This window comes from Prinia subflava (genome assembly GCF_021018805.1).
Source record: "Prinia subflava isolate CZ2003 ecotype Zambia chromosome W unlocalized genomic scaffold, Cam_Psub_1.2 scaffold_41_NEW, whole genome shotgun sequence".
In the NCBI taxonomy this organism is placed as follows: domain Eukaryota; kingdom Metazoa; phylum Chordata; class Aves; order Passeriformes; family Cisticolidae; genus Prinia; species Prinia subflava.
Window position 1 is genome coordinate 439128 of NW_026960614.1, and position 23697 is coordinate 462824.

Genomic DNA, 23697 nt, shown 5'->3' on the forward strand with positions numbered 1-23697 from the left:
CCATAACAATGTGTCCTAATCCTGTATCTTCCAGTTGTTCTGGAACAAGAACATCTATCCTTGTTCCTTGGATACCTGATCTGTCTCCTCTCTACACTGACTTCTGAAACTGTATTAACCCAGTTTATCTGTTTCCCTTTTAGTTTATTTCTAATCTCAAAATAGTCATCTTTGTAGTGATTCCTACTGGGGCTGGGCAAAGCTCTTTTTCTTTGACACATAGAACAGAAGGAAATAGTGGGCATGTTCTTCAAAAGAAGAGATAATTTAATTTCTCTCTTTGAATGTTTTGGTACACTGCAATATTGCTATGTGAGGCAGAATCTTTTTTCTTAAGAAGTTGCTTTCAGTTTACAAGGCAATTTTCATTTTACACATCTGTGTCAGCAGTTCACCCCGTGGGTTGGTGCAATTCCCTGTCCCAGACAGCTTCTGAAGTCAGAGCACACCAGTGAATGGCATGTGGCAAATCAGTCTCTAGGTCTTGTAGGTTTAGCCTAATTTCAGCTTTGTGCACTTGTATCTTCATCCCATCTCTTCTCCTTCAAACTGAACTTGTTTGCCTGTTGCTGACAGCAATCAATTTTTTGTCTTGTTTTTTGTGTCTTCCTACTGCAATATACTGTTCCGCAGTAAAACACTTTTTATTTTTCAGTGACTGGAGCAGTTGTCATTTCTGGCAGCAGCCTCTCGCAGCTTCTCTGAGAATTAAAAGGCTTGTTCAACTTAAAGCATAAGAAGTGCTCCTTCATGAGCTCTCCCCTTATGCGTGATGATAGGTAATAAACTATCATGGAGCCTTGCATTTTGTATCTGGGTGTTGAAGGCTTTGAAATATGATTCCTAGATTAATTGTGAATCAATTACCTTGAAATCTGTTGGAATCTTCCCTCCATCCAGCTAATACTACATTTTGCACGTGTTCAGAGATTGTTTCTCTTGCCTCTTTCTCTTTCCCCTTCCCTTACAAAAAGGTCCCTTGATAAAAAGACTGTTCTTACCAGTAATGACTAGGAGCACAAGGAAAAGGAAGCTGAGTGTAAAAGACTGTCAGAATTTTCTTAAGGTGTGTTAGCAGTCATGTTGGAAAGTCTCATATCCTGCCCTATGAAAACAGGCTGTACAGGGGTACATGGAGATGAAAACAGTATTGAAGTACCCATATGGAAATCAACAATAAAACTGCAGAAGTGAAAATGCAGTGGGAAGGTCCCCAACCCTTTCTTCTTGTTTTCTTTCCCCCCCTGTTCTTTCCATATCTGCAGTGTTCTGAACTGTTGTGACTAATTTTCCTCTGTCAATACCAGATATCGTATTTAAGCTGTCATTATCATGATGTAACCTCAGAACTTAAAAGTCTAAAACCTTTAGGCTTCTTGCTGAGCATTAGGTTGTTTTATTTAGGTTCAGTTTTGAGGAGGGGAAATAGGTTAAACCTGACATTAAATGTCAACCAGATTAGATACAACAGGGAGAGATTGTAAACATGCAACAAAAAAATGGCCTCTGCTGTAAAAAGTGAGTAGTCTGAACAGAAAGTACACTCTTACGGCAGAGGAAGAGAGACATTTTGACTTCTTCATGGCTGTGCACTGGTAACAGTAAATGAAACCTAGTAAGTTACAGAATATAGGGAGGAAAGCATCTGCCTGTCTTGAATAGGCAGATCTGCTAATGTTTTTTATAAATGCAAAATGGTCTTTCTTGCTCAGGAGGAGGAGGACCCCTTTTGACTGAGTTCAAATTTGGAACAGTCATGGCTGAATTTTGTTAGTACCAACATGACTGCAATTTTTTCCCACATCAGAAGCAATGTGTTGTCTGGGGAGGTGGTGTTTTCTCAGCTTTGGATAAATCTAAATGCTAGAACACTCTCTATGCCTGCACTACATCAGTGCTGAAATGCTTTTCCTAGGACTGCAGGAACAATTTTTATGCACAAAAGACAGCCACGATTCAGCTGCTGAGAGTTTGCTGTGTGTAATTATACCCTGCAGCTGCAGGTAGTGATTATGTGTCCATGGGACCTAAGTAGCTTTTCAGGTATTAAAGTTCCTAATGATGACATTGTGTTTTGAATGATTTGTCTTCTGGTCAGAAGTAAAACAAGTCGTCAAACCCTGATGTCATAGTTCATTAAATTTACCTTGACTTCAAGGCTTAATAAATGTTAAGCAAACATGTATGTGCTGATTTGTGAAATGTTCAGGAGAAAGGCAGGTCCTCACCAACATTAAGATGCTGCTGCTCTATTGACATCAAGAGCTGATTCTCTGAATATTCAGATGATGAATTCTTAAATCACATTCAAACAGAAATATTTCTAGGGAATGGGAATAACTGATAGAAATCAGAGTTCTTTCAATATATATATTGAGAGCAGCTGGATGGCAAGATGGTTCTGTTTTGACTTTTTTCCTGATGTTTATTTGTAATAGTGTCTCTGATGTTCAGACACCAGAACACCAGGCAGGTCATGAAGAAACATAAACAGCAGGACCTGCAAAGATCTACTTGCCTGGTGATTGAAACTGTTTTGATCGCCATGTAAATTGGAAATTGATTTCTTGCTAATGTATAGAAATATGATATTACTGAAGTCATTAGCATATACCTTCAGGGCCAGATAAAATGATTATTTGCACTCTAAGATACTCTATAAATACAAAGGCATGAATGTTAATGTCATGAAACAAGAAAAATAAAAGAATGTTAATTTCTTCTTTAGGGTCCTTTGCGTTCAGTTTTATTAGAAGGAAGTAAAAGATATTTCCCAAAGCAGTTTTTTTTCCAGTTTTCTTCTCAGTGTTCAAGCATTACAGAAATAAGTGTGTCTTGTTAGAGACATGTTTTTAAATGCTGTGATAATTGGAGAGTATCTTTAAGTGTATCATCTGGAATGTGGCTGGATCAGTCTTGAAATGAGCTGGTACTATTTCAGTGTCAGTGAGATGTGGCTCTGCATCTTCAGGGCTCCCCTTTGGCTCTTGCAGGCCTGTTACAGATAAGGGTGCAATCACTGTGTGATGAGCGTTGATTGAAAAAATAGTGAATCAGTTGGCCATAAGATCTCATCTCACAGCAATAACATCTTTCTTAAAATTAAAGTTCCTGGAGCTTTCTAACAGCAGATTCTTTCAACCTTTGCAGAATCAGGTAGCAAAACAGTAGCAGGGACCAGCACAGCTGAAGAAGCTGCTAAAATCTTGACAGAGAAGCAACGTCTGGCACGGGAGCAAAGAGAGCATGAAGACCAAGAAAGAATTCAGAGACAAGAAGAAAGGTAACAACTGAAGGGAAGGAAGGGATGCTTTCAGTGGTGGGGTGTGGTTGGAAGGGACACTCCAGTTGTATATGTTTTCTGAGTTTTAATTTAAGTTCCTGCAAATGTTTATACAGTTCCTGACGCTAAGAGGCACTGGCACCAACCTGGGGCAGGTTGCTGTTTGCAACATCAGTTTATATCTCAGTACATATGTAATGCACAGTCCCCGTGAAATCACTGCCACTTTTTCCTTCCAGACACCAGTAGGGCTTTTGCTTCAAAACTAGAATGTGCTTTTTGTACCACTTGTGTTTGGCTTGTTTGCATTTGGTTTGAAAGATTCGACCTCTCTGTATTATACTTTCCTTTGATCAGTTTAGGCAGTGGTTTGATGGTACATTAAATCTCACTTTAGTGATATGAAATATCAATCAGGAATGTTGCAGGCAAGTAATTCAAAGTGTTAAATCAGTGTGCATTTGGTTCATTGCATAGAAGTTGTTCAAAATAAATGGCTAAGTTAGTGCTGACTAACTTTATTCCAGATCAGGGGTCACCTGTCTGCTTCTATGAAAACAGTGGAACATCAGATTTTGTCTGTTTCCCAGTTGTGGATATGAAGCTGTCAGAAACTTGCATATAATCTGCTCTAGGTGTTTTATCAGAAATATGTCATCAGATCTGCTCTGTATATCTGCAAGAGCTGGCCATGTGCACCTTCAGTGTATCTCTGAATTCAGGGTATAGAAGTAACAGTCTTTTAGGAAATCTCACTAAATTTATGTTTGACAGTGATTAAAAGCTTCATTCATGCCATGGTTGCAGATGGTTTTTATTAAATGGTCATTGCTTAATCCAGTTCTCAGTCAAATATTCCATTATTGTAACAACCTGCCTTGACTTAATCAGCAAAGAGCATTTACTCACAGATAATTTCTTTCAAGTTATTCTGATTTTCCCTTTGACAAGTCTGGTTGGTGGCATTTGTAAATCCACACCAGAAAGTGTCTTTATGAAGTTATTTTTTGACTGGACTGCCTAGAACTTTCTTGCTTTCCTACTCTGTCTCTTGTGCATGTACACTTTTAAATAAATAAATACCCAGTAATCTGTACCTTGGAAACTCTAGAATCGGAGAAGAAGAAATGGCCAGGAGAGCAACTGAGGAAAAAGCACAACAGGAGGAGCTCCAGAAAGAGGAGAAGGAAAAGAGACTGACTTATGAAAAACAGCAAAGACAAGCTGAAGATGAGAGGATCTGCCAGGAACTGGAAGAGCAGGAAAAACTCGCAGAGCTTCAACAGCAGGTCTGTGGCTCCAACTGTGTTCCTGGAAGAAGCTGCTGCTGTGGTTTCAAGAGGGTTGTCTTTGAATTTTTTTTTCACATAATGGTTTTGACAAATCCCTGTCAGGCATGATGTGAGGCTGAGTTCATCCTGTCTGAGATGGATTTGAGGCTGTCTGTAGGTCCTTTCCTTGCCCTGGTCTCTCTGATTTTTTTTTTTCCTAGCATTTAATAAATTCAAGTGTGGAAAGAAGCAGCTATTTTTGACTTTTTTTTTTAGCCATCAGGGATGCTCTTTTGCATATGTAAAATATTTGTACTGAGCCCACTTTACCAGTGGACTGCGATGAGTTACAATGAGATGGTCTGTCTGGAAAGTTATCTGGTTTCCTCTGATTCCTCTCAAAGAAAGATTGGTAGTATTTCCAGGTCTTCTTTTCCTGTTGCTGAATAGTCTTCCACTGCAAGTATCCACATACCTTTATAAAGGCATCCTTTGAACTGAAGAGAGCAGCTCTGCAGAAAGCAGGCTTTCCTTAAATTAGATTAATTCTGATAACTAAAGCAGTTTTACATCGAAATTATTTGTGTTCACAGAACTGTATCTTATGAATGGCTTTGCCATGTGTCTGTATATTTCTTTAAATGTTTGTTAACAACAGTTACTCAGTGTTGACTATGTTTCTATCTTCTTTCCAGTTATACTGGAAAAGATTTTCCAGTGTAGAAGGAATAGATGATGTTCAGCACCAAGTGTCTTGGTAGCAATACCTGACTGCCAAGATTAAGTTAACCTCGACACATTTAGAATTTAATTGCTGTCTTTTTACTTTATAGATTGTCCTCATTAGCCAAATGTTCATCCCAAAGCATAGTCTGAACAACAACATTCAGTAGCTCAGCAACATTCAGAACATTTGCATCACCTCAATATAGTTGGTTTCAGTTTCTGAATGTCATAGTAATATATATTTCACATCAGTAACTGGGTAATTGACATTTAGTTGTAATGTGTGGTCATATTAAATAGTGATTGTCTGATGTTCCTGTCTGTGTTGAACCAGATTTTGTAACTGCTTTGCTTTTTATTGTTGGGAATGAGTTATGCACTGAGTGCTCTCTTTTTGTTTTATTTTCAGAGAGAAGAAGCTGAAGCAAAAGCTCAAGAAGAGGCTGAAAGACAGCGACTGGAAAGAGAAAGGATTATGCAGCAAAATATGCAGGAAAGGCTTGAAAGAAAAAAGGTAGCCTGTTTTGAATTCTCAGCCTAAAATGAACAGGCAAATGGTCTCAGATGCAATTAAATAGAAGCATGTATTTTTGAAGATTGCCAACTCTGGTTTGTGAAATTTAAAAACAGTGATGAAAATAGTACACTCATGAAATATGAAAATATATTATGATTGATGAATTTTAACCAGAATGCTGAAATATAAAGCTCTGTATGTCATTGTAAATGTTCTCATGTTTTAACAGAGAATCGAAGAAATAATGAAAAGAACACGAAAATCTGATCAAAATGAATCCAAGGTACTTTTTTGTTTGGATCTGTATAACAGAATAGGACTTTTTGCCTTGTATCCTGTCTTCCTCTGTTATCCTTACACAAAATGGCTTCCACAAGAAGTGCAAAGTTGTGGTGCACCAGAATAATTTCCAGTAGCTTGCCATTGCACACATTCTGCTGCTTTGCTTGCTGCGTGAAGTGTCTTTGTTACATTTTTGTTCAAGGCCTATAGACACAATGTTATCTGGTGTTATCACTTCCAGATTGGTTTTTAAACCACTGTTTTAACCAAACACTGGTTAGAAATGGATTTTTTTAAACTGTGTGCATTCTGCCAGGACTATTTTTTCCCAGAAAACTTAGATATCTGGCATCATCTGTTTGCTTAAAGCAAGTGTTGGATTCTCTTTGGATTGCTATTGCTACAGTAAACTGGATGTATTTTTGTTAATGCAGTGACCTAAGTTTTATGAAGAATTGTGCATCTTGAGGAATAGTTGTTCTTCTTTGAACATTCAAATATTCAAGTCTTTCAATAGCTGAAAATCAATAAAAATTTAGCACACACCTTGGAGAAATGAGGGGAAAAGGAACTCAGGAATTAATAGGTAGGAGGTGGAAGTGGGTTCCACAGACTGCTCAGTAGAGCACGTGTTGCTGGGTGACCTGGTTGTCTGTGAGCCTTTGAACTCATGTGGCCTCACTTCTGGGCACAGAAGGGTTTTGTGTGGGAGCTGTGACTGAATTTGTGAAACTGTAGAGGACAGGGAGTTGTTCCAAGTAACACTGTGGCAATTCAGTTGCAGAATGAAGGGAAGTCTGCCTCAGAGGTGATGGAGGGAGAGGATATTGAAGAGGAGGAAGAGTTGGGTCTTGAGAAGACTGATCAACCAGGTAAGGAAGCTGAGTGAGTCATGCCTGGGTGTCAGTGAGTCTCAGTGATGTTTAAGCTCTGTTGAAAAGGTCAGTCCTAACAGCACTGGGATGGTCTGAGACACCAGTCCCAGAGATGGCAAGAGGACTCCTTGAACAGAGAATCAGTCAAAAAGATCTGAGAGTGAAATGCAGGCAGCATGCTTTTATTTTACAAGTGGATTTTTAAAGATGAAAAACAAATTTCATGTTGGTATAGGCAGCTTGTCTATAGACAAATTAATCTATTGAAGCCAAGTGCCTCAGGTTTTGGCTAGGAAAGGTTATTTTGGCACTTGTATTTTATTCATTTAGAATAGCAATTCTGCTACTCAAGTTCTTTTTTCCCTTGTATTTCATTTTTTCTCCTCCCCCTCAATGTTCAGGAAAGCTAAATGGTGTTGACTTGCTCCAGGAAGTCAAGGGGGAGGCAGAGGATTGTTTAGACACTGCACAAAGCATGATCTCTGCAGAATCTGAGGCACAAGATGAGTCAGAGTTGAAGGCCAGTGAAGTGTTCATGAATGGAAGTGACTTGAAAAGTGAGGAGGGGTCTTTGTTACTGAACTAAAGGATTCCAGGTGAGTCTGCTGTGCTGTGGGAGCACTTAGCTCTCACAAAAGAAAGCTCTTGTCTATGTTTAAATTAAATGCAGTGCTGTCCTGCAGCACCTTGCTGTCTTTGTGGTGTCTGTGTGCCTTTCTCCAGCCATGTGGTGTGTGCTGTCAGCTCACAGCCTCACACAGAGCAGTTAGCTCAGGATAATTGTTTGTTTAGATGGCACCATGTTAACAGTGCTGCCTTTGCTGAGAAGTGGGAGACACGGCCAGCAACATGGCAGTGTTGATTATAAAAACTGACATTGGCTTGAAACCTTTTCCATTCAAATGCCTTGCAGTTTGTCTCATTAAGAAAACATTAAACAAGAGGGAGGAAGATAATGGAAAAGAAGAATAATCTACTGAAAGCTCTAGAACGCTTTCAGTTGTGCTGAAACACCAGATACAATGCAGAAGCCTCCCTTAGTGAGGAATTTGTGTTTTTTACTATTTAATTTTTTTTTATCATAAAGCATTTTCATCTATGTTGGAGTCTAGAACATCCCTCTGGCCACCCTGGAGGGTTTGGAGACCAGACAGGGGGGTCTGGGATCTGTACAAGGGGGTCAACCAGCCTCACACAGAGCCCAGGAGGACATTGCCTCTGATCCCCGGCCATGGGAGTGAATGCCCACATTGTATGAAGAATCACAAGCTGAGAGAATTCAAAATTAGTATTTAGTTTATCATAGAATGTAAATGTAGAATCTAGGATTCTCATTATATGGGGTTGAAGAGGCAAGATGGAGGAATTGGGGAGTGGCCCCTGTGCTCCTTGTTCTTGCTCTCGTCCCCTATTTTCTGCTGAGTTGGATCTCAAGGATTGGTTTAGAGTAGAAATGACATGTTAGCATAGGTAGTAGGTATTGGTACAATTTTGTAAATAAAAAGTACGTTGTGGACAGTGGTTGGGTCAGGGGTACTGTACATAAGTTGCGGGGCTCTCTGATCCGCGCCAGTCTGCAGCGTGTCCTGCTCTGCTGGGGATGCCTCACAGAGCTGAGAAAGAACTAAGATAAGGCACCCTGCCAGGGAGGCCTGGCAGAGCTGAAAAAGGACTGAGATAATGAAGAATAAACAACCTTGGAAATATGCACTGGTGGACTCAGCTTGTCATCTCTACCTCTGGTGTGAAACACTTAGGGCAAAGAGAAGACTGAAAACCTTATTACCTCTGGGAACAGCAACCCAGAGGAAACTCCCAGGGAACAGCAACCTTGGGGGAACCCTTAGTACCATGGGGAACAGCAACCCCAAGGAGAATCTCAGGGAATCAACAACCCTGAGACATCTACTACTGGAAAATTTGTCCTCTGATGCTTGTTCCATTTGCTTATCTAAATGCTAATGATTTAGAAATGACATTGTGAACACTTTTTTAAGTTATGATAAAATAATGTCATTCCTCCAGTGATGGAATATAAAGACATTTCCATGATTGTCCTAAGAATGAATGAAAATTGATACATAATTTGGCTTTAGCTTTTGAATCTGTTTTAAATATTGCTGGTCTTCTGAGACTTAGTTTTGTGTTCAAAAACTCTTAGCTGGAGAAAAAAAGGGGAAAATGCACCCTACAAAAATCAAGACTTAATGATCAAGGCTTTAAACTTGTTACTTTCTTATATCAAATTTCTAGAGACAGAAACCTTACCTGAGAGCTGTTAGTATAGGAAAAAGTGGGTGTGTATTGCTGAGTTGTTCTTCCCTATTGGCTCTTGGAGGGGAGATCCTGTGTGGCAGCTGGATGCTTGTCTGGGAATGCCCTGTGGGATATTCAGTGCTTTGCAGAGTATGCAGACTGTTAATTGTCTGTCCTGGAATCGGTGTAAAGGTTAAACATGTGGAAACTGCAATACAAGTACCCATTCTCTTTTTTTTTGTAGCCATCCTGCAAAAGAAATGGTTATCGATGACTCAGGGAAGTTGGGTGTTCATGAAGCTGATCATGCAATTGGACTTATTCACAATCTTAATGGAAAATCTGGTTCATGGACTTTTCAGGAGTTCGTTGACATTGGAGTACATTCCAAGTCAACCAAACTGAGCTCAGACAGCATCTCTGCTGGTAACTGTAATCAAAACTTGAATGATGCTGCTACAGTACCTTCTAGTCCCGAATTGGCTTTTGAGGAAGATGATGCAGTGAATTCATTGACCAAACTTATAGATGCTTCATCAGGTAATCCAAGCTGACTTCCCTGTCTGTCTCTTCCCCTGGCTAGGGAATTCACTTCCTTGCATTTTGTTCTCCTTGCCTTAACTACAGCTTCTTATTTTCAAGGCACTTTTTCAAATGTGTAGACTGGAGGGAAGGCTCTTTCTTTAGTGCTTTTAACTTGAATTCTGTCAAAAAGAGTCACCAACTGATGCCTTTTTAGGGACTTGCTAAGGCCCAACATTAAGGCTCTTCTAAAGACACAGCTGAGCCCTTATGAAGTTCCAAACAGCATTGAAACTCATACATTGTAGTTTAAGGTTTTTCTAAGATATGTTAAATGGCACATGCTACTTTTGAAGATACAAAATGATTTAAAAGGTGTCTGATATAACTCTACACACCAGACCTTTCCACTCCTAGGCATGTTGTTTTTGATGCTGACATGCATGGTCTTACAAGGTCTCTTCAGACTCTTAGCAGTGTATTAGCTGTCCTCTCTACTTACTGTAGAACAGTATTTCACTTCACTGAGGCAAATAACACCAACCTGAAATTCCACAGATGGTTGTGTTACATTTTGGGAGGAGTAATAAAACTACACACACAAAATATTCTGAATTTTCTGAAAGAGGCAGGGCTGCATCTCAAGCCACATGTACTCAAGAAGCCAAGCCTTGATGCAGTACAGTGCATAGTGTGTCAGAGAAGCTTCAGGAAGCCAGTTTATGTAAGACTGGACTTCTCTGGTGTTGGAGACAAACCCCAAAGGGCCATTTTCACAGATCTCTCTCCATGAGATAAATGACTGTGTGATCAGTTGAAGTGAATGCTAGTGGATAAACAAGCCTTGCTATCCACATTTCCAGTGATGTGTAGCACTTTCTTTGAATAAAGTGTAGCACTTTTCTAGACTGAACTGTTTCCCGAGTCTCCTCTGTCACTCTGCGTCTTGTGAATTTTAGTTCCATGGGCACACCCTGATGGAGGCTTCCCTTGAGGCCACAACAGACTGGGCCATGGGAATAGACAAATTTATTGTGGTTCTGCTGATCACTGTTATGATCAGACTCATTAACTTTTTAGTGAAGGAAGTGTGGCCTTTTAATTTTGAACTTGAAAATTTTTAGACATAATACAGTTTAAGAATTCAACACATAACTTTGAAAACTAATATTCCTGTAAAAAGAAAAAACCTACTGTGCTGGTTTTAGACTGTAAGTGACCAAGTGGTTCTGTGCCCACTCCTGGTTGTAGGTTTGCCTAGGTCGGGTACGGGTATAACGTCTCTAAAAGGTCTTACACCATTTTAGTATCTAAATAGAGTGGTTTATTTACAAAGCATGTATCTGAAGGTGCGAGAGTTCTAAGAGCGGCTTTACAATACAATCAATTACAAACCTAGGCAAACAAAGTCTAAACAAGACAATAACCAAAGCATAGAAATCTTAACACACACAACTCTAATGAAACAGCGAACAAAGCATAGAATTCCTAACAAGCAGAACTAGTAAGACTATAAGCAAAGCACATATCTGACATTACAGCCTCTAGGTAAATCAGCCTCCCATCTGACCCCAAGCAGGATTTTCCAACCGTGTGTGTAAGAGCAGATAAGATAAGGCCTGGCGCCGCAGAAGATCTCGAGATTGTAACAGAAAGACAGAAACTTCTCCCTCACCCTCGGAGATGTGTAACTAACTTTGAGAACAATGTAGCCCCTCTAAACCCAGTAGTTTTCTACTAACTTCTAACCTCTCCTCCCCTCTGACGTAGTGAAGACCCCTTAGACTATATAATCTCATGTAAGAACCTAATAAATCGCCATTTGCCGTCCACCATATTAGTGTATGCGTTGTCTGTAGCCCGAGTAGCTTGAAGAGTCAAGCTGCCGTGCTGGCTTTCTGAAACCAGGTCGCCTGCCTTTCCATCGAAAGGCAACATTAGTGGTGCCGAAACCCGGGACAAAAACGCTCGAGAATCGGAGTTTTCGCCTGGACAGGAGCAGCGGCCGAGGCGAGACAAAAGGACCCGACCCACGGCGGGGGAGACGTCCCCGGACCAGCGAAGATCATGGAGGCCATCGCGAAAGTCGTGAGTTTGATTCATAAACAGTGGAGAATTAAGTGTAAGCTCAGAGATCTTCAACTTGCTATGGCAAGATTACTAGAGCTTAAGGTGATAGACCGCCCAATAGATATACTCCATTCAGAAGTATGAGATAAGTGCACGATTGCCCTAGCTAAAGATACGAAAGCCTCGAGCAGTGCCAAAAGTCTCAAAGCGTGAAGAAAAGTCGAGCAGGCTTTGAGCAAGGCGTTAGAGGAACAGGAGACCTGGAGCGCCGCACGCGTGTGTTTGCTAACTGCACCCAAATCGAGAGTGAGTGCCACCACGCAAACGGCATTCGAACGCGATTTGTCCGAGGGCGGGGAGCCGCGGGAGTCAGGCGCGCTTCCTCGCTCCCGGAGCCCGAGCCCAAACCTCCCAGTGCCCTTAGAGAATCCCCCGACCCCCCCGCCGAAACCGCCGGGTCCCCCCCCGCCCGCAGAACCTTCCCAAAAAACCGCGAGTCCCTCGCCCGGCTCTTCGCCGCCAGACGGCATTTCAGAGCCCGAGGCGCGGCAACGCGCGCGGTTCTTCTGGGAGGGATTGGCAGGTGAAGCCAGAGACGCCGAAAACACGGCGCAGGCGGCGCCGCCGCCATACGCGTTTGAAAATGGCGCCAGCGACCGTGAGGAGGGGCGGGGTCCAGATGCCTGTAGGGGAGAGCCGCCGCGGGTATCCGCTGATACGCATGCGCAGGAGAGAGACGGGGGAGAGGGAGAAGAGCGCACGCTCAGACAAGAGCTGCGGGCTTTGGCTGATGCGTACGCGCGGCAGGAAGGGAGAGGGTGCACGCTCAAAGCGGCGCCGCGGCTCTCCACGGGCGCGTATGCGCGGGAGAGTGGCAGAGAGCACCCGCTCAGCCCAGAACAGCGGGCTTTTGCAAACGCGCGTGCGCGGGAGAACAGCAGAGAGCGCATGCCCGATCGGGAGCGGCGCTCGGTGCTGCTTCCATCAGAGGGAGAGACCTCCCCCTGCGGGAGGCAGGGCAAGCCCAGGGGGCGGGAGCGGCACCACCCCCGGAGGGAGGGCCGGGGCCGGAGCCGCACGGAACGGCACCGCAGCCCGGAAGTGCGCTGGCAGTCCGCTTCCGACTCTGAGTCCAGCAGCAGCAGCTCCAGCAGCTCGGGAGAGCTGACGGAAGATAGCTAGGACTCAGAAACGGAAAGAGAAAAGCCGCTACGGTTTAAAGCGAAAACGAATAAAGCCTTAGACCATTTCGGAAGGGGTTTACAATGCGAGCCAGCTCAGCTTACTGACTGGGGAAAGATAAAAATAGCTTGTGCTGAATAGGCACCAGCGGCTGCAGTAAAGGTTTTGCCAGTGAGAGTTACGGGGCCAGAAGGCAATCAGCAAAGAACATATACACCGGTAAACCCCAAAGACATACAAACAATCGTAAAAGCAATCTCAGAAAAAGGGTTGAATTCAGCCATGGTCTCCACTCTGGTGGATGGACTTTTTAGCAACTATGACTTGCTCCCTTTTGATATTAAACAAATAAGCCGCATGATATTTGATGGTGCGGGGATGATTGTCTTCAAACAAGAGTAGAAAGACAACTGTACAAATTTATTGGCTCAGTCTTCTAGAGCAGGGCAGCCACTACATGATTCCAGTCTATCCAGGCTGATGGGAAAACATGACACCATGATAACCCCGCAGCAACAAGCCACGAACATGCGGGCCGAAGAAGTCAGAGCCACCACCCAGGCTGCTCGGGAAGCTTTTCGAGCTGCATCCCGAGTGGTGGCCAGGCCCTCTCCATGGTCCACCATAAAACAGGGTGAAAGCGAAAGCTTCACTCAGTTTGTGGATCGCCTTCAGGCAGCGGTGGATTCGTCCACCCTGCCCCCAGAGGCGAGAGGCCCCGTAGTAGCTGATTGCCTGCGGCAACAATGTAACTCAATTACCAAAGACATTCTGCGTTCCTTGCCGGGCAGAGCCAGCCTGGCCGACATGGTCAAACATGTAGCAAAAGAGGAGCAGCTAACACCCATCCAGGCAGCTGTCCGCACCCTAACCAGTGCCATGGCATGTTTCAAATGTGGCCAAGCAGGCCACATCGCAGTGAGCTGTCCCCAGCCAGCACAGCCATCCCCGGCGATGCCCCCGCTCCAAGCCCGTGCGAGAGGGCCCTGTTGGAGCTGTGGGAAGAGAGGGCACCTTGTCAAAGACTGCAAGTCCCGGCCTCAGGGAAACGGGAAAGGGAGGGGGCGTGCAGGCCGCACCCAGCCTCCTCCCGCTGCGAATGCAAGGCGGCCCATCTATGCCAATCCCCAGTGGGGCGGGGAACCCTCATACCCCATGCCCCCACAGGGGACAGCCGGTTTTACACCCCCCACAGCGACACAATGGCAAGGTTTCACAACACCGCCAGCGACACTCTCGTGTCCACCACCACCGCAAGCCGCACCTGGGGCACAGAGCCAGTAGGGGTCACCCCAGAGCAGGAGCCCTGGGTAGCCTTGGCCATGAAAATCGGGAAGGAGCCCCTAGTGATTTAGGGAACATGCCGCCTTTATAGCAGCCAGGATCCCCACATCATAGGGCTTCCATTTTGGAGGGACACGAAGTCTGACTGTTCGATAATCCCGCAAGCACACTGGCCTCAGCATTAGCAATTTAAAGAAGTACCCCCATTGAGAGGAGTGGGAGGGCAGACCCGGGCGTGGAGAAGCACCCAGTTGGTAGCTATAACACTCCACACAGAAAAAGGACCAGAACAAACTGTGGCAATCTACCCCTACATTTTGCAAAATTCACCACCCTTGATAAAAAGGGATGTCTTTGCCATGTTAGGAGTGAGAATTACAAATTTATCCTGAGGGCCACTGCCGTGCACCCACCGCTGCCAATCAAACTGACATGGAAATCGTCAGACCCTGTATGAGTTGAGCAGTGGCCCTTGTCAAAGCCTCGAATAGCAGCCTTACTGGAACTGGTCAACCGTGAGCTGCAAAAGAGTCACATAGAACCCTCCACTAGCCCCTAGAATACACCTGTGTTTGTGATCCCCAAAAGGTCTGGAGAAGGCTATCGCCTCGTCCACGACCTCAGGGAAGTGAACAAGACGACCAAATCTATGGGTCCTGTCCAGACACTGCTGCCCATGAACTCAGCCATCCCTCAAGGGCAGCCATGCGCAGTGCTAGACATCAAAGACTGTTTCTTTTCGATACCTCTGCACCCCGAGGACAAAGAACGGTTTGCTTTTTCTGTCGTGTTCCCGAATGGCGAGCGACCCAGCCTCCGTTTCCAATAGTGTATGTTACCCCAAGGTTTTGTAGACAGCCCTACGGTATGCCAAATCACCGTAGACAAAGCACTGATGCCAGTCCGACACTCCTACCCTGCTGCAACCATCATTCAGTACATGGACGACGTCCTCATCGCTGCACCATCAACCAGCCAAGTAGATCATCTAGTGTCCACAATCACGGAAACTCTCCAGGCCAACGGCTTTGAGATCGCGAGCGCAAAGATCAAGAGAGGACCTTGCGTGACCTTCCTGGGAGTGGGGATCACAAATTCCTACGTGACCCCTCCCAAGGTAAAGGTCTGCCGAAACATCAAGACGCTCCATGACATGCAGCGACTTGTAGAATCTCTGCAGTGGCTTCGCAACATCATCCTAATCCCTCCCGAGGTCATGGACCCCTTATATGACCTCCTGAAAGGAAAGCACCCCTGGGAACCCAAGGAGCTGACACCACAAGCAGCGAGCTCCCTTGACTTCATCGAACGTCAGATGTCTACTGGCACACTTGCCAGGTGGAACCCAGGTGTGTCCCTTGATCTGTACATCCACTTTACACAGAAGGGAGGAGTGAGAGCACTGGCCCAAAGACCTTCTGAGAAAGCCCAGCCGATCCAGTGGGTGGTCCTCAGAAGACCAGCTCGTGCATTTTCCCCAAGAGTCAAATGCGTCACCAACATCATCATGAAAGGCAGGAAACTTGCCCTGAAACATCTGAGAATCGAGCCAACAAAAATCCACCTTCCCTTCCGCAAGCAGCTGACCACTGAGTCGACCGCAGCGTCGGAACACCTGGCCCTTGCCCTCACTGGCTTCGGAAGAAAAATCTGCTACGCCTCCAGACCACCTTGGACTCAGCTACTGACCATTGTCGACATAGACCTGCCACTAAAAGTCATAGACCGTCCACTGCCAAGACCGACGGTCTTCACAGATGCCTCCTCTGCGACTTCCACCGCAGCAGCAGTGTGGCAGACAAGAGAACAGTAGCATTGTGTCAAAGCATGCGACCCCACACTGTCAGTGCAACAACTGGAAGCAACAACTGTGGTCTTGGCGTGCGGACTCTTCCAAGATGAGCACCTCAACATCGTAACAGACTCCATATTCGTGGCAAAGCTCTGCCTGGCCATGTCAGGACCAGGTGTGTCAACATCTACAGCAGCCTCAATGCTGGAAGAAGCGCTCTCCTCGCGACAAGGCACCGTGTCTGTCATTCACGTCAACAGCCACAACCCAGTCAAGGGCTTCTTCCAGACCGGCAACGACAAAGCAGACGCAGCAGCAAAGAGAGTGTGGACACTGCAAGAAGCTCGTCAACTGCATGAGTCGCTCCACATCGGAGCCAAAGCGCTAGCAAAAAGATGCAAGATCTCGACAGCAGATGCGAAACATGTAGTGGCCACCTGCCCTCATTGCCAGAAGTCACCCCTGTGGACCAGTGGGGTCAACCCAAGAAGTCTTAAGGCCTCAGAAATTTGGCAATCAGACTTTACCTTATGTCAACTGCTGAAGCCTCGAGCATAGCTAGCAGTGACAGTAGACACTTACAGCGGAGTGATTGTAGCCACACAGCACCCCAAAACCAACTCTAAGGCCACAATTCAGCACTGGCTGATAGCTATGGCATGGCTTGGTATCCCCAAGCAAATTAAAACTGACAATAGCTCAAATTTCACCTCCAAACCAGTGCAAGATTTCGCCTCAAAGTAGGGCATCACTTTAGTACAGGGCATTCCATACAATTCTACAGGTCAGGCCATAGTGGAGAGAGCCAACCAAACCCTTAAAGCCAGAATAGAGGTGCTGGCGAAGTCAGAAGGTTTCGCCAATGTCATTCCCCCAGGGGACCAGGCACGGCTGCTAGCAACTGCCTTGCTAGCACTAAATCAGTTCCCCAGGGGAGATGAAACAAACAGTCCTGCACAAAAGCACTGGGCCACCCGAGCACTAGAGGAGGGCCCACAGGTTGTAATTAAAAATGAGCTGGGTGAATGGGAGCAGGGCTGGAGGTTGGTACTCACGGGAAGAGGGTACGCAGCTGTCAAAAGAGAGGGCAGAATCAAGTGGTGTCCACTTAAGTCAATCAAGCCTGATCTTCAGAATGAAACTAATGAAAACTGTGAGTTTCTATTTACAGGACATGCTCGTGGGACGCCCCCATAACGCGTACACCCCTGTTCCAGAGGGAAGTGACGAACCACCAAACCGCCCGGTAGCACCCAAGAGTCCCACACCGGTGAGACCCAGACAACAACGGTGTTTTTGTGTGATTTTGCTATTGGGGCTTGTCACCAGAGGGCAAGCCAGCTCAGACTATTACCCGCATCAACCTTTCAGATGGGTCCTACAACATCTTTCAGCTGATGCGGTGCTCAAAGAAACCACCACAGCGGGTAGCCCATCCATAGTGTTTAAGCTGAAAGACATATTCCCTTCACAAGCAAGATTCCCCAAATTCGGTAACTTATCATTGTGGCAAACCTATTGGTGTCCCGCCTCCAACCCAGGAAAAAGTTATTGCATAGACCCAAGTTATGGGTACTGTGGACGTTGGGGGTGTAAGACCATCGTGACAAGCGATAGATGGCAACCACAACAAGCAGATAAGTTCCTGCAAGTCACGTATGCACCACGTGGCTGTCGCGAGCCAAAATTTGCATCCGACAAAACAATATACACGCCCCGAGACGGGAGGAGACACACCTGTCAAAACTACAACATGACAATTTTGCAACCGGCCCACGCGAGTTGAGCCACGGGGAGAGTGTGGACAGTGGTTGCCCGCGTCTTTGGTCGCGACGTTTGGGTGAACCTAATAGTAATCAGACTTCTGCCACCCAAATCTCAATCAATTAGACCTAATCAAATTCTTACAGTAAACAGACCCAAGATGGAGACGACAACTAGTCCCAAAACCACCTCTACCACTTGTATCCCGTCCAACTCAGTAGTCCCCTACCAAAAACCCAAACCAGCTCCTTATAATCCATTCCTTAAAGTATTGAACGCCACCTTTCTGTCGCTAAATCAATCAGTCCCAAACCTCACAAATTCGTGCTGGTTATGTTACGATGCAAAACCCCCTTTCTATGAAAGTGTTGCCCTTGATGTTCCCTTTAGCTACTCAGCGGCTGTCAATCCACCCCAGTGCAGGTGGGACACTCCCCGCAGAAGAATCACCTTGAGTCAAGTCACAGGTCAGAGCAAATGCTTTAGCAGTGCGGCCTTAGCAAAAGAGAAAAGCAACGTCTACACAAAAGTTGTAAAGCCCGACAAAAAGATCAATAAGTAAGTGATCCCATCCGCGTCTGGGATGTGAGTTTGCCAGCAGTCTGGGGTGAGTCCCTGTGTGTTCCTTGACAAATTTGATGACTCTGCTGATTTTTGTGTCCAAGTTCTGATTGTTCCTAGGGTCCTGTACCACTCAGATGAGGAGATGTACCGCCTTTATGAGGAACCTGGCCAGCTCCACAAAAGAGAGATAATAACAGGTGTAACTATTGCAGCGCTGCTCGGTTTGGGAGCAGCCGGCACAGCCACAGGTGTCTCAGCCCTAGTGACCCAACAACAAAGACTTTCCCAGCTGCAAATGACCATTGATGAAGACTTGCAGAGGATCGAAAAATCCATCTCCTTCCTAGAGAAATCAGTCTCCTCACTTTCAGAAGTTGTCTTGCAGAACAGACGAGGGCTAGACCTACTGTTCATGCAACAAGGAGGCCTGTGCACCGCCTTAAAAGAAGAATGCTGTTTTTATGCTGACCATACAGGAGTCGTTAGAGACTCCATAGCAGAACTCCGAGATAGACTGGCCCAGAGAAAGAAAGATAGAGAAGCCCAACAGGGTTGGTTCGAGTCCTGGTTCAATCAATCGCCATGGCTCACCACTCTAATTTCCACCCTGATGAGCCCACTGGCAATGTTACTTTTAGCCCTTACCTTTAGACCATGCTTGCTGAACAAGCTAGTTTCATTTGTCCAAACACGCCTAGAACGAGCCAACATTCTATTCGTAGAACAGCAACTATTGCTGTGAATGAAACTGTGAACACTGCCAGTCGCGAGATTTGTCTGATCTACCTCGCAAATATTTACTCAAGTTTTTCAAACCCCTTTTTCTTTTATTAAGTTACTACTTTGTACCTCATTATAATACCTATATTTTAACTACCTCATTTATTTGTGAGAGGAGGGGGGGAGATGTGTAAGAGCAGATAAGATAAGGCCTGGCGCCGCAGAAGATCTCGAGATTGTAACAGAAAGACAGAAACCTCCCCCTCACCCTCGGAGATGTGTAACTAACCTTGAGAACAATGTAGCCCCTCTAAACCCAGTAGTTTTCCACTAACTTCTAACCTCCCCTCCCCTCTGACGTAGTGAAGACCCCTTAGACTATATAATCTCATGTAAGAACCTAATAAATCGCCATTTGCCGTCCACCATATTAGTGTATGCGTTGTCTGTAGCCCGAGTAGCTTGAAGAGTCAAGCTGCTGTGCTGGCTTTCTGAAACCAAGTCGCCTGCCTTTCCATCGAAAAGCAACACCGTGGGGTCACAATAACAGAAAGGGAACACAAGATCACAGATCCCAGACAGGGGTCCCGGCCGCGGGGATCACAGTGGCAATGGAGGGGTCCCCAACTTGGCAGAGTTCCCGAAAGCAGGGTCGCAGGGACAAGGAGGGGTCCCTGGGGTCCCAAACCCTTGCAGTTCCCGGTTGCAGAGACAGAAACCCTCACAGACTCCCCAGCAGCCCCGAACAGAGTCCCGGGGCAAACGCCGCAGGGGAAAAGGGAAGGGACTGGATCGTAGGGGCAAGGAGGGATCCCTGGGGTCCCGAACCCTCGCAGGAGGAAGGGACGGGACCCCAGGGCCCAGATCCCAGGCTACCTTTAGAATCCCATCTGGCTCCCTGGCAAAGCTCCTTCCTCAGGCTGCAGGAGGTGGAGGTTGGATCGATTGATCGGATTGATCACTCGACCAATTCCTCCCATCCGTCCGACTGACTGACTGACACAGAGGCTTTTTATCCCAAATTGCAAAATGCATATTCATATTTTTTATCTACACACTAACCAATCTAGGTACAATTCTAAAGTTCGTAAAACTACGAAAATCAGCGTCAAAACCTACGCACATAGCATATCTATTAACGTAAAACTCTATCTTACTAGCATAAGGTTCTACCTTGTTGTACATAAAACTCATACTAAAAATTATAAACAGTACCCTACTCTATTTTTGTTATGTCTGTACTCTATCACTAGGCCTGAAGCTGTGTCCTTCTACACTGAACTAGGACTTAGGGCATGTAAAGCTTAAAGCTAAGGGTTAGATTTCTACTTTATGCATTTAAAGCTTTTATATATTCTAATTTTTCTAAAGGCTTTAATTCTATCTCTGTACTTTTCGCTCTCTGTGGAGGATCCATGGAAACATGGACTCCGACAACTAACAGTGATGATGGATGCACATGGTATACACACAGTTATGATGGTTAAATGTTTTCTTCTCTTTGCTCTTTGGACAGAACTGTGAACGCTAGAGACCTGGAAATAATCTGATTGCACTCCAGAAATCCAGTGTTTTCTCAAGTACCAAAGGCCTTGTTTTGAAAAGCTGCTTGTTTACCTTTATCCATCTTCAAGTTTTCAAAAAACACCAGGGGAGGGATGACAAACTTCAAATTTGCACCTTGAAACATTTCAGGGAAACTGTTGTGCTAATGTTCTTTTTTCGTTCGTTCAGCTAATTGTTAGATAAGGTTTCTTAGTTCAAATATTCTTTGTTTCCCCTTTACAGACTTTGCAGTAACCTGATTGAGTCTTTTTTTTTTTCATATCAGTATCATGTAGAACATGCCACTGGAGGCTCCCCACTTAGCTGCAGATTTTGCATATTTCTAAAATGATCTTGATGAAATAAGTCTCGCTCAGTGTATGTTAAAGCTGAACTCCCTCTTTAATGTCTAGAAAAATGTTGTTGCTTGTTGGTTCATGTGCTATTAAAAATGCAAAATTGAGTATCTTCAATTTTGAATGGAGAAGAATTCCTTATTATCTAATGTGAAAATATTGGCAGTTTCAAAATGCAAGTGTTGCACTGTTGCTATGGTTTTCGGACGGCACAGAAATAACAACATGACTCCATGATGGTAAAAATGAGAGCAAACTTTATTCTTCTAAATTCTACTTTTATAGAGTAGTTCGGTACAAAGAACATGATTGGTTATTCAGCGTCTACACCCTTTTGTAAACATTTCTTTCCAGTAAACATGTTAGAAAAACACCACCTGTGGATGGTTTCTCACTTCCCAAGGTTTGTTTGAATTCCTCCTTTAGATTTCTCAGGCTAACATGAGAAAGTTGCTCACTTGCCTTTCACACAGACACTGACAGAGCCTGAAGCCTAAATTCAGATCAATGTCAGGCCCACATCTCCCCCTTTTAGTTTTTGCTGAGGGCGGCATCTGTGTCTGTCTCCTCCCCTGCAGGGCCCTTGCAAGAGAAAAAAGACAAACATGACACCAGAAGTCCCATTAGTAATCAACCAATCACTAAATAGAACTTCCACTGGGCACCGACTTAAATGGTCAGGGAAGTTCTGTGGCATTTGGTGTTGACCCTTCATAACCATGTCCATGCACCAGCATCAAGCTTAGCTATTTACTAATTCTAATACAGAAAAAACCAAAACATCATTAGCCTGCTCAAAAATGGCAGTCTAATTTGTCAAGATCCATCACTCTAGGAATCATCCTTTCAGATAACAAGGGCTTTTTCTGCCTTTTAGCAAAGGACAGTGGTCCTTGCATTACACCTGCAACCGCAAACTGATTTAATTTTCCAAATATTTGAACAACCTGAGTTGACCCTTTTTTTTTTTTTGGCCCATGATACCTGTAGGATGTCACCTAGAAAGAAAGAATAAGAATAATAAAATTAATAAAAATATCAATAAAAAGATATCTGACTCCAAAAAAAATCTACATGATCCCAAAGACCAGAAAGGCAAAAACCACAAAGTGAAATAACAGCCCTTAATAACTACAAAACATACACCGAAGGCACGTGAAATATTACCTAAAATACAACTACATCTATGTAGGAAACTTAAATGAAACAACATCTACTATAAAATTAAAACACATGAAAAGGAAAAGTCCATTGAGACAAGATGTTGATCCTTGGCATCACTGGATGTCTTCTTGAAGTCTGGAGCAGGGAGTGACTCGAGGAAGATCGATGAAAACAGGACCATGCTGCTGACAGAGGACTTCTGTTGTCTCCATAACTTCCAAGCACATGATCATCTTTGCAGTCTATGTGACAGCCACTAAGGCTATGCAATGTCCCTTTTCAGTCTTCAAAGGTGATGGGTAACACGACTGCTGAACCTGCTAATAATAAAACACAGGCACATCTAAAGGCGGAGCCCTGGTAGATCGGGGGCTAGAATGACGTGCGTCCACACCAATATGGTTCCAAGCACGTAATCCGATTTATTCCGTGAGATGGTGGGTTAAATACAGACAGAATAGTTTACAAGAACAGGTGCATTCTGATAGGCAGTGAGAATACAGAAGTATGTAAGCTATTGCAGTTTAAGGTAGCCACCGTGTCTTCCCAGTAACTGTTCTATGCTAGTAACACTACTACCTTAACACATTCCCAGTAGCAGATAAGTTTATCTGCTACTACGTATGCTGAATGTCTAAGGCCTAGTAGGATCAGGCCCGAGGCCTGGTCAGAGGCCCAGGTGTGGATAGCTCTACCTTATGATATAAGCTATCCTCCTACACACATCTTCTCCTTAAGTTAACAAACTTGTCAACCTCCACTGCCTAAATTGATAACTTGTCAGACTCCACTGTCTAAATTCAACATCCAGGTTTCATAATTACTTTTTCTTCAGGTTCATAACATAAATGTTACATTGTTGCATGTTATCTTTTTGATAATAATTTTGATCAGCCCAGGAACTGCAAAAGCTGAAGTGTTTCTTTTCCAGTGATAACCTGTTCATCCTTCCTGGGCAGGAATTCCAGGTTCACCTCAAAGATCAATTCAGCTATTATATTTAAAGGTCAAATTGTTGAGTCAAATAACTCATATGTAATTTTTGCTAAAACATCTGGGCAAACAGGCAATTCCCATCCAGAGAGAGCCAAGGCATGGCCAGTGCCCAGCTCTAACTGCAGAGGAATCCCTTACACCAATTTTAAAAACAAGCTTCTTAAAAATCTTATAATAAAAAACTAATATGGTAATTGACACCTCCTAAATTTGTCAGAGTAGAGATGCTCTGAGCTCAGCATGCTCCTGAGACGGTCTGTGACCAGGATTGGAACTGCATCCCAAACCGTTAGGACAGAGAAGGCATTCTTACAATCTCAGATAACCTTGTCTGGAAATCTGAAAATATTTAAAAAATCATGAATGAAAAACTAGCATAGACAGCTAGAAAACAAGGAAAAATTCTTGGGTGACATGTGTCCTACAGGCAATTATAGACAAATAGCAAAGTACATGAGAAGAAGAAGCAGAAGCAGCAGCAGTAGCAGCTGGCTGTAGAACTGTGATAACTTTATCATATCAGTGAAT

The 23697-nt window shown here is 44.4% G+C and overlaps 1 protein-coding gene across 6 annotated transcripts in view; it reads left to right on the forward strand.

Annotated features, from left to right (window-relative positions):
* Positions 1 to 19555, forward strand: part of LOC134565215 (ensconsin-like) — a 90184-nt gene extending 70629 nt beyond the window's left edge. For 3 of the 6 annotated variants that reach the window (XM_063424701.1, XM_063424700.1, XM_063424702.1), the window contains 7 exons: positions 3151 to 3283; positions 4395 to 4572; positions 5690 to 5794; positions 6027 to 6080; positions 6858 to 6951; positions 7356 to 7550; positions 9455 to 11591. In XM_063424701.1, the coding sequence (XP_063280771.1) occupies positions 3151 to 3283; positions 4395 to 4572; positions 5690 to 5794; positions 6027 to 6080; positions 6858 to 6951; positions 7356 to 7540 (749 nt within the window). In that variant the 3' untranslated portion in view covers positions 7541 to 7550; positions 9455 to 11591. Of the gene's footprint in view, positions 1 to 3150; positions 3284 to 4394; positions 4573 to 5689; positions 5795 to 6026; positions 6081 to 6857; positions 6952 to 7355; positions 7551 to 9454; positions 11592 to 11640; positions 11821 to 17231 lie in introns of those variants that run through there. The other 3 variants (XR_010083816.1, XM_063424704.1, XM_063424703.1) reach the window with 3 other exon arrangements.
* Positions 19556 to 23697: the final 4142 nt, after the last annotated feature.